Here is an 11,479-nt window from a genome sequence, read left to right on the forward strand (position 1 = left end):
ATTTTTCCCTTAATCACGACAAAACTTAAGATCTACTTTACAAGTTTAATTCTTTTTTTATTAGTTTCCTAACACTTTTTAAGAAAGGCATTTTAGCAGACGGCTATGTATGTCGGAAAAGCTCCGTTGTGCATCAAAAAGCATTATCATAAACACAGTATTTAATTTTTTTTATTTAATGAAAGTAGAATTGATTATTCATAGCTAAGTAACGTGTGAAGCTCAAGAACACTAACGAAAGCTTCCAGATGTAACTGGTTAACCAAACACTCCTCGATCGAGTAGTAGAACAACGATATCATTTATATAACAATGTTACAATTGTAAAACAGCCGAGTTTTTATGACTTGGAGCGTTTAATAGCGGGCGTGTTGATAAAGCGATAAACTGTCACTAATTGCTCGTAAAGCTCGGGGCCGGCCGACTCGCGCCGCACTCCGGCGCTGAATATTAATGCCCGAAGATCAATATCTGCACAGATGTATGCTACTGTCTCCTTTGAAGCAATCCCTTAAAGTTCCAATACGATATCGTATACATACAGGACGATTTATATGAGTTCATTTGGCAGCAATAAAAGCTTATATATCCCTACAACCTATGTGTACATCCTGTATAAAGTGATCAAACTTAAATATGTTACATTAAGTTATTATTCTATTGAAAACCTACAAACCACTTATCCCAGGTGAGTCCGCAGGAAAAGGTAGTTAACAAAAAATAATTTATTGTATGGTAATCCGAATTCTGAAAACGCTTTTGTTGCTATATTATGATTATTTATATCATTATTTCCGAACCCATTGATTTTGAAATAGGGTGTACTTTAAATTAATTAACTGCAAATGAGCTTTACCCCATTAAGGCTATGACGTCTATAACCAATCACCCTGTATATAGCCGAGACGTAAGTTTTTATTGGGTCAAACTTTATCGGTCGTATCTCTATATATCCGTAAGACGTTTAGTGTCAATATAAACATAAAGAAGACGTAGGCCATGACCTTGAAAAGAATACAAACATTTGATTTGACAGTAATTTACATAAAACATCCATTCGTAATATAGTGCTACCGATACTGCATTACCGCACTTAAAAGGGTGGCGAGGTGGTGATCAAAGAAAGAAGGGCTTAGCTAAGGAAAAGTCTTGGCTATGATTAATCAATTAGAACCTTAAGGCGATCTCGCAGTTTTGCAGTTTCAGTTGACAAGATTCGGTACATTTTTTTTAAACAACCAATACTATGAAGCATTGAGTAGTGTTAGCTTAGTAGTAGAGGACTGAGATTTGCAATTATAGGTTCCGAGTTAGATTCTTGGGATACAATTTTATATAATTCACACTTTGTGTATTATATATGATTGCCACTGCTCACAAACAAGTTTCCTGAAGATGGGCAGCAGCGTCCTCTGCATACCATACTGCAGTCGGCACCCGCTTGTTATTATAGATTATCTCCCCATAGATACCTTTGGGGGATGAAGACGACTAAGTATCAAGAAACAATTTTTTTAAGATTTATGAAATTGGTAAAGTTCTCATGTTATAGCGTGACCAACGGGAGTGTAAACAATGAAAAGCTTTTTCTTATGTTTAGAACAATAAACTAGATTTTGGTTTAACATAATGTGTATGTTATTGCAGATGCGAACTCGTTCCACCAAACCTCGAAGTGGATTGACGACGTGCGCACTGAACGCGGCTCCGACGTCATCATCATGCTGGTGGGCAATAAGACGGACCTGTCGGACAAGCGGCAGGTGTCCACCGAGGACGGCGACCGCAAGGCGCGCGAGCTCAACGTAATGTTCATAGAGACCAGCGCGAAGGCTGGCTACAACGTTAAGCAGGTACGCCCACAACAACCACGGTTACCGAAACGCAAGCTCTCAAACTTCTGCCGCATTGCAATGTGCAGCTTCGTCTAATAATAGACGAAATAGAATGGCCCTTCGCAGTTTCGACACAACTCCTCCTCCGCGATTGTCTTCGTTGCAAAAGTTCCACGGTTCCCTTGTTCACTTTCAAAGTGGACACACTGAGTCCATATACGAACAGTCGCCTCAGACTGGTCACATGGGTTCCTCTATGTCCATTCGGATACCAAATGGGCTATAGCTCTGGGCTCTTCCTGGGCGACATATTGAGTCATCTACCATAACCAGTTCTTAGATGATAAGAGCGTTTTAAAATAGTAGTCGTTATAACTTTTTTTCGGTGAACAAAATATTGATTCGTAATTTTTAGCAAGTTAGTTTAGTTGTTGGCTGTTCCTGTCTATTATACTGTAAGAAACTGTAATCATTAGTAAGTTATATTCTAATTTAAAGAGATAGTGAGCAGGATTTTATTTAGAAAAAGTGGTGATAATAAAATTTACTCCGGTGTTCATATTGTATACTTCCAATTAAATAACGAAAAACAATTTAATTTGTGAAACGCAACATAATAAACATTACTGCTTACTTTACGGAAACTACAGGAGTTTTCTTCCGAAATGTTTCCAAGGGTACGATCAATAAATCACTCGCCCCGGTGCGAATTGGTAGATGTCGCATATTCTTCGGATTTTATGTCTTTCAGGCGATGTCGGTTTTTCTTCTTTAATGTTTGTCACATATCCGAGTTCAATTGACAACTTTCATTGCTTGAAGTCTAGCTCCATGATATTGGTAACTTGTTTGTAACTATACTATCATCATGTCAGTCGATATATGGTTACTGCAAGGTATACGCTTCTCCCAAAGACCAGTCTTGCCCTGCTGGCTTCCAGCGGGAATTCTCAACCTTGACTTTGTCGTTGGTTCTCCTAGTGAGAAATTCTACCCACGCCGCGTCTACCGACTCGCAGTCGCCTACAATTCGACACAACAACTAATGTTTCAGAATTATGCTGTAACTAATTTCAAAAGGTCCTCAAACGAAGACGAGTGAAAAGAATCTTATAGTGTAAAGTATTATTAATATCTTTCAGGAGTTTGATAAAGGCTCTTTTCAGATCAAGACGTATTTTGCATCTTTATTTTAAGTTGAAGAATCTCACATCAACCTGATTCTAGTTACTGTTAAATTATAACCTTCGTTAGTCATCCCTATAAATTATTTAAATTGATAAAAAAGGAGCAAATAGTGTGTGCATTTATATTGAATTGTATTTGATTTGTATTATACCATTTGATTTCTATTGAATTCCAGCTGTTCCGACGGGTCGCAGCTGCGCTGCCAGGCATGGACTCCGCCGAGAACAAGCCACCGGAAGACAGTATCCTTTTTACAAATGTTTACACTCACAGTTTGACAGTCGACCCACAGTATATCATACACACGCCATACAAGCTCCCATACATCACGCTCGCCCATACACGCACAGTATTGGACATTTATATACGTAATGTATTATCGCATTGGATCCCGTACCGCCATGTTGCGTATGAAATAACGGCTAATGGACGCGGAGTGCCGGCTAATTCGAACTCGCGAACCTTTTCGTATTCACGTCGTCGAGTGTAAGATTAGTTATGACGAATGTAATTGATTTATTGTTTATCCTTTGAATGGGTGGAGCGATTATCAAGATCAGATTAACATGGAGGTGTCTCTTACATTTAAAAATAAATCTCGTGGAGAACATTACTAGGCCATAAAATCGTACTTAGTTTATTGTGAACTCTTCCTAAGACTCGTTTAGAGTTTTTGTTATAAGGTTTTTGGGTATAGGTGTAGTGTTGTAAGTGTAAAGCTTTAGTTGTGAAATGTATAGGTCATTTGTTGTAAATTAATGCATGGTACATTATCCATAAATCAATGGTCTCCGAGATATTTAAAAATGTATTGATAACACACTAAGATTGCTGAATATTATTATTTACTATCTATTTCTTCAGACTTTGTACTGATAGAAGTTTTTGGACTGTCGCACTGCATCAGAAAAAATAAATTAATGTAACACATTTTAGTGATTACGGGTGATTGAAAATAAGTTTACAAGCTTTAGAGCTTTTTGCTGACAAATGGGCTATACATTCACTTCTTTAAAGCTTACATTTATGACATGTATAATAATAAAAAGAAAATAAATATCTATGTAATAGATTGTGCGAATAATAAAAATTGCTCCATCCATACAGTTTATAAGATATATTTGAAAATGTATTTATTTAATTAGAATCAAATACAAAATTGTCAATCAAAACTAAGTAAAATACTAGAATTACGATATTCAAATATTCTTTTGACGTTTGAATGCGGTGAGACAGTAGCTCGTGGCTAATCTTACACCGTTTCGTATTCGTGTTGTGACGGACTAGTGGCGCCCCCTGGCTGCGTGTGTGTCGGTGGTGGTTTTAACGTGTTAACATCTGTGTTGTAAGTAAAATTAACATTACTAATGTCTTTCTCCCGTACCCTGTTGATGTAAACATTGCCTTTATTTCTGTCTCTTCCATCCTGCTTAGTGTATGAGTACTTTATCTTACGTATTGCTGTTTTAGTAGACACAAATATATTTATTTAAGTTTAAATATTTCCGTAATTGCATGCTTGTTTTGAAACACACTGCATGTTTTTATTAGTTGTGATTATGAAACTGTGTTGCGTTTGTATTCATATATTATTTTTCTGGAATTACCAGGTTTTATAGTACACAAGGCCTGTCATGGTGGATGTCCCATATTAGCTGCAAGCAGTATTTGGAGAGCAATACTTTGTTCATGTTAGTCGTATCGTGTATTTCAAAACCTTGGGTAGATTGCCATTGATATCGCCAAGGGTAAACAAGCTTTATGAGTAAACGACTTTCGGCAGAGTTTTTGGTATTGCCATTTTTATTTTTTGTATATTATAAAGGTCGTCTCATAAATCCGCCAAGTCGAATTCACCCGTTCGAAATAAATAAAACATATTTAAAAAAAAATACATTTCTTAGTGTTAAGCTGTGTTAGTAAATTGAAGCTATTGCAGTAAGAATATAATTTCGTCTACTGTCTTATAATGGATTACCTGCGATATCTGAAAGTGCAAATATAATGAAAAATAAACACCATGACAGGTTGTATAGAAATAATGTACTATTTGGAATGTGTACGGACATTTCTTTATTTTATGGGTATAGCTTATACTTGTTCCATCACCAGAATTTGGCTTGACATTACTTAATGATTTGATCTTAAAAAATCAATTGAAGTGGTTATCGTACATGGTAGGGTTGTCAAAGTACGTCATCTCATTACAGAACCTAGTTAATTTTAAATGAAAAAAATCTGAACATAATCATTACGTCATACATTTTTAAAATCACAATAGCTCTCTATTTGGTTATTTTATAAATGTCACTTCATTAAATAGAATTCCGATGTTTTTTAATTTTCTCTTTGACACATCTAGTCCATATTTAAGATTTAATTTCGCGTGGCTCTAGCGATGTCTGTATTCTGTTGGCATATTGATTTGAACCTTATATGATAACAATAAAGCTTATTTATGTCTGCACAATTATGTTTAATTTATGCTGTCTGTGATTTTGGGAGGAAAATATATCCATATCTATGGTATTCAGAATAAAATATGGATTAAATAAATTATTTTTTGATATTACAGAAGTTTAAATACTCCGCTTAAAGTCATGGACAGTGTAAGTTCCCCGTCTTTCGGGTCCTTTTTCCGCATTAGTGTTAGTAGACCTCTATATTCCTTAATGCTGCGTAGTGCACGAGGTGATCCTTCGTCAGGCGCCGGGGGACAGCAAGGAACCGGACAGCGGATGCGCCTGCTAATGCCCGGGACAACCAGCTCACACCTGTTATATTATAAGATTGTATCTCCCAACCATCCCCAGGGTAAGGGACTTTGTAAGCGAAGCTTCTCTGCAAAACTTTATCACTATAGATATTATTATTTGCAAGGGATGTCTTAGTTAGTTATTCATTCAAGGCCGCTTTCAAACGGTCCCATTGGAAATGAATGGGAGAGGCAATAGATGTCTCTTGGTTGAAATATTTAAGATTCATTTATTCATTCACTACATTAGATCATTTGTAGTGATAACTTGTGTTTGCCAAGAAAAGAATTCATGAAAATTCTAAGTGGAGTCCATAAAAACTGATACAAGTTTGAATCAAATTTTGCTTCTATATAATGTCATTGCTCCGGTTTAAGAAAAACTCACAACCAACTCTGAATCCTTTTGTTATTACTCTACAAATTAATTTTCAAGTAATATCTCTTAAAATTCTTTTTTACTGTATTAACACTGTTTTCTAGACTAGCATCGCTTACGAGGACTTTGCCCGGGGACTCTTTGGGAATCACTTGTGGCAACTCGATTGGTTATAACTACTTAGTTACCGGAGAAGATTGCAGATGTGTTAAGTGAAATTAAACTTAAACAGATAGTGTTACGGTGCAAAATTCCGTAATGTTACTATAATTACATCATTAAACTAACAGTTGGAGTAATCAATAGTGTTGCTATATCTATTTGTCGGTGTAAACAATAAGGAATATTTAGCGTGTCTCGCTGCTCAGAGTCATACAGTATAAAAGGTTATAAAGGCTTTAATGGGGTAAAGCACATTTGCTGTCAATGAATGGTACTCCCTTTCTAAAAATCAATGGTTTCAGAAATAATAAGTAATGTAATGATAATATAGTAGAAAATTGTTTTAAAAGTTCATGTTGCTATGTATTAAAATTAGTTATTGTTTACTATCTGTCTCTGTACCTGACTTTGTACAGTCAGAAGTTATTGGGCTGTCACATTTGATGTCGGTGTAGAAGCAAATGTTTAGCTTACATTCACCTCATCAAAGCTTTTGCAACTAACAATCAACATGTATAAATTTCCTTTATTGTTTAGGCTGACAAATGTATCTGATAATATCGCTAAATGCTTATGTTTCAGCCTCGGTGATATTAGTTAATATTGTATCTTCAGTAGGTACGATGCGCGTGCGCCGATCTATTACAACGCAATTATTTGCTCATTGTGTCGGTTTAACGCTACCTGCAATGTTAACCAACTTGTACATCAGATTCGTTTTTGCATCGTATTTAACTCGATATTTACTTATAGTTTTAACCGTCCTGTGTTTCGCAATTTATAAAATATGTAATTATTGCTCAATACAAATTTTTGTAATATCATAGATTTTGTGTCCACTATAATCTCGTGCTAATAGGTTTTGAGGAATTTATACCACCTGTCTCCTGCCAGCTTTGCGAACTTAAAGAACGTCTCCTCAACACCCATGCAGATGAAATTTCGTAAAATCATTTCTAGTTATTCTTTACTCGGCGAAAATAATATTTCTAATAATTTTTAAGTCTCTAAGTCAAGGAACTTTTTGGCTGAAAATTTAAAAAAAATATCAATAGGGACATTTCAAATATCTTTATTAAAGAAGCAACACTTAATCTACCAAAAAATAATATACCATGTTTTTTAACGCAATGAAATCACATACAGCTATAAATAATGTGATATTCGTCTTTACACCAAATACCAAGGAATTCCGATACCAATATGTCAATATTTTGTATTTTCGAGGTCGATAGGAAAAACAATTATAATGAAATGGCAACACTTTTAGGGAGTATTTCTCCTATTTACATAATTACATAAATATTGCTACATTTTTTTGTAGTTATTAATATGTCGTTGCGTTATATAGGAAAGTCGCCTCGCGATTACTTCAATGTCACGTATGTACTTGGTCATAAAGGTCAGTTTCGCTTGATTTATGCATTAGGTCTGTAAGACTGAGCTTTGGAGCCTAATACGATTTGACATTGACAAGACGGCACAGGCGTATCATAGACAACATATGTCAATTGATGATGGCAATAAATGCGCGTAAAATTATGAAATATATCACGGATTAATATATATATGGAGAATGTTTGACTATCAATATGAAAAGAAAATCAAGCAAAAATTTTATAATTCGGTAGAAATATGCGCAAAGCGTACTCGAGTGTAGATTATTACCGTTGGGAGTTTTGTGTTGTATATAGCACGCGTCTGTCAGGTCCTTCGGCTTAAATTATTTTTGTCAACAGATTAAATATTAACACGTTCCCTGTCACGTAACTCGTTTTTATTAGCCAAGCTGAATTATTGAATTTAAAGAATTTATGGCAACATTTAAAAAATGTACATTAAGTTGTTTAGGGTAAATTTTTGTCATGTACTAACAACGGTACATGTGGCGTGTTCGGCTTGCACTTTGCATTTAAGAAGACTTCTCTTAAAATATTAAATACCACTAATAGTGTGACGACGCTTTATAATGATTGTCCTAATAAGCCATTTATATGTGTATTCAATATTATAATTAAATTCGTTGCTTTATGAAAACCAATGTATGATATACTTAATTTGGATTTAATATTCTATTTTATACATCATTTTTATTTTAATTAATGCGAAATAAATTTAATTTTTTTTTAATTTAATTTTGAAAATTATTAAAGTTGTCATATACCGGAAATGATGTGGCCAAAAGTGACACGTTTAGAGCTCGGCTGGGAACGTGTTAAATACGTTTTTTAATTACTAATACAATAATTTGTTTTATATTATAGTACCGGCAGCATATATGTTTCAAATTGTACGAAGGGCCCGTCGATTATTGTATATTAGTATTATTTATTAATTTAGCGCTTAAGACATAATTCTTATGATTTCAATGAGCAAACTGAAGTTTTTGAATAGTGAAGTACCTTCACCGCTAGCCTTTGTATGTCGTTTACACGTATGTTTAAGAATTGTCATTCCAACGAGCTTTTACAAATATATTCGATGGGACATAGATTATTTATCGAGATTTTATTTTATTATAGAGATTTATTTCTATAGACACATGCATGTATTTTTTTTTCTTTGAAATAATTTTTAAAAATTAATTAGATTAATTTTCCTATTAAAGTTAGTAATATTGATTTAATGTATTATAGGCAATATTTATTCAATTCAATTTTAATAATTTCATTTTGTAAAAGATATTTTGATATGAACTCTGTGCTTACCGTGTGATTAAAGAAAGAAGTTTTATATTACGTTCGACTAGGCAACCGAATTTCGAATCATTTAACAGTTTTATAATCTGTACGCAAAGCGTTGTTTTTTGCCAGTTGTGCGTGAAATAAAATGGCCACCTTATTATCTCAATGACGTGTAAATAGCAAGTATGGAAGCTCACGCCGATATTTCAAATAAAATGTTTAAAACACTAATAGATCTGTTTTCATTTATCCTCGCTGATGTACGACAAAAATCATTTTGATTTGGTTTTGTAGTGTAATCTCCATCGCACAGTGTTCCGGAGATACACATTGGATCTCATAATTATGATAGACAAAGGCAACGCTATACAAAACCGAACCTATCTCACTATCGTTCCAACTTGCCTATACACCGCCTAAAGGATTTAAGTAATTGAGACGGACGACAAGACTCACACGAGATGTTGGGAGAACACATGGTTTTACATGTGTCATTGCTGTATGTGTCTGGGAGCAGTGAGACGGACGACAAGACTCACGAGATGTTGGGAGAACACATGGCTTGACGTGTGTCATTGCTGTATGTGTCTGGGAGCAGTGAGACGGACGACAAGACTCACGAGATGTTGGGAGAACACATGGCTTGACATGTGTTATTGTCCTCCTGCTGACTTAGAAATGACTAGTACTAGATCACTGAGTTGTAAATAATACTGCTAAGGGCGGTTAGACTAAACCTCTCCACATTTAATAAATTTGATGGCTCTTACAAGAAGACCGATAGTAATTTTTTTGTTTAGGTCCACTCTCTTGCCTTATTGGCTTTTACAAATAAAGAGACGAAGGCGAGTCTAAACTGCGTTTAAGTAACTTGGCTCGAAGACTTCCTCGGTAAACCTCGGCTGCTGTTACAAGTTATGATATTACCGGATTGGACTGAACAGTAGAGCATTGATCAGCGCCACCTTGTGTAGTCCACTGTTACTAAAATTGAAAGTATATAAATCATTTGGTTTTTAAAAACGTTCGTGTTTTGTATTTACTAAATGCCACGGCAAATGTCTTGCTATTAAGTCATTGGGCAGTTTGATTTGAGAGAAAAAATAAATGAAAAACGTCTTAGGATGATGACTATTCATTGTGTCTTTTGTATAAACAACGAACGTATACAAAAATCGGATTTCTGATTCGTACACTGTTAGACCTAGTAATGACACAGCATATTTTTTGTTTTATTACACCCTAACACGATTTTTTTACACCTAGGAACAGTTGTGTTGATTTACTCCGTGGTTTGTATATTGAATATATGATAAAATAAGGTATGCCGATTAAGACGAGCCCCGTGTGTTATATTATACTTAAATAACCTGTATAAATTATTATCAATTTTCAAGTTTTGTATCACAGACTTTCTATTTCAGATATATGTTGATACTTGGATACCTGTATTAATTATTATCGATTTTCAAATTTTGTATCACAGACTTTCTATTTCAGATATATGTTGAATATGTGTGTTAATAGGAACAATTCGTTTAATTCAATATGTTTAATACACTGTATTGGCCATGGATAATCTTCTTAACTCATAGCGCTCTCAGCTGTGGATCTGCAAACGCAGGCGCCGATGGGCTCCGAGCAGGAGGGCAGCGAGAGCGGGTGCGTGTGCTGAGCGCCGGACCGTCGCCTCCCATCCCCCGCGCACCGCCTCCCCACCCCGGAGTGACCGCGCCCCTCTCACCTACATCTAGCCAATTTTGTTCATAAGTGTACCGAGCAGTGTAAATAGGAATGCCCAAAAAGTATTGCATCAATATTATTGCACTGTAACTATCGAACTCCTATCGATACGCATCGTAATCGCCACCCTATATATCGATATTTCGTATCCTAATAGTATCGCATGATGAATGAATCTATATATGATATAATAAATGTATATCAATGCAATTTATGTCGGTTATATAATATACTATTGGTTTGACAATATGTATTTCTTCATATATATCTTTAAAATAATTTAAATCTACTGATCTAAAAAGTCGCTATCTGTTATTATGAATTGCATTGATACTGTTTGTTATAATTTTTCAATATACTAATAAAAAATGTATAACATGAAACGATATCATAGTTTGATAATGCGATATTTTGTAGGAATACGATGTATCGATTGTAGTGCTATATCGATATTGCGAAATCTCGTATCGGGCATTCCTGAGTGTAAACCAGCGCCGGTATTATAGCTAGGGTCCATGAATGGCCTGAACTCGCTGATTTTACTCTGCTTCGACACGTCATCGGAATACCTTCACGTTCAGGCTGACGCGTTGTCGGTGGCGATTTGCATGTCACATTGGCGCACTTTCGCAAAAAACCTGGTCGCTAATTCTTCGTCTTGAACTAATTGAATCTGCGTAATTTAGTTTACTAACCGTAGAATTATATTGGGGCTCCCCCGTCACGAGAGAAT

The 11,479-nt window shown here is 35.2% G+C and overlaps 1 protein-coding gene across 2 annotated transcripts in view; it reads left to right on the plus strand.

Annotated features, from left to right (window-relative positions):
• The window catches only part of Rab6 (RAS oncogene family member Rab6), a 34,243-nt gene extending 23,352 nt beyond the window's left edge, over nucleotides 1-10,891 (plus strand). The window contains exons 4-6 of one of the 2 annotated variants that reach the window (XM_068770485.1): nucleotides 1,648-1,853; nucleotides 3,199-3,265; nucleotides 10,608-10,891. In XM_068770485.1, coding sequence (XP_068626586.1) covers nucleotides 1,648-1,853; nucleotides 3,199-3,265; nucleotides 10,608-10,678 — 344 coding nt within the window. In that variant the 3' untranslated portion in view covers nucleotides 10,679-10,891. Of the gene's footprint in view, nucleotides 1-1,647; nucleotides 1,854-3,198; nucleotides 3,266-5,706; nucleotides 6,585-10,607 lie in introns of those variants that run through there. The other variant, XM_068770486.1, reaches the window with a different exon arrangement.
• The last annotated feature ends 588 nt before the right edge of the window (nucleotides 10,892-11,479 follow it).

Source organism: Battus philenor, unplaced genomic scaffold (assembly GCF_028537555.1).
Source record: "Battus philenor isolate CCGP_79_NKW_IND1 unplaced genomic scaffold, ilBatPhil1.0.hap1 SCAF_3, whole genome shotgun sequence".
In the NCBI taxonomy this organism is placed as follows: Eukaryota; Metazoa; Arthropoda; class Insecta; order Lepidoptera; family Papilionidae; genus Battus; species Battus philenor.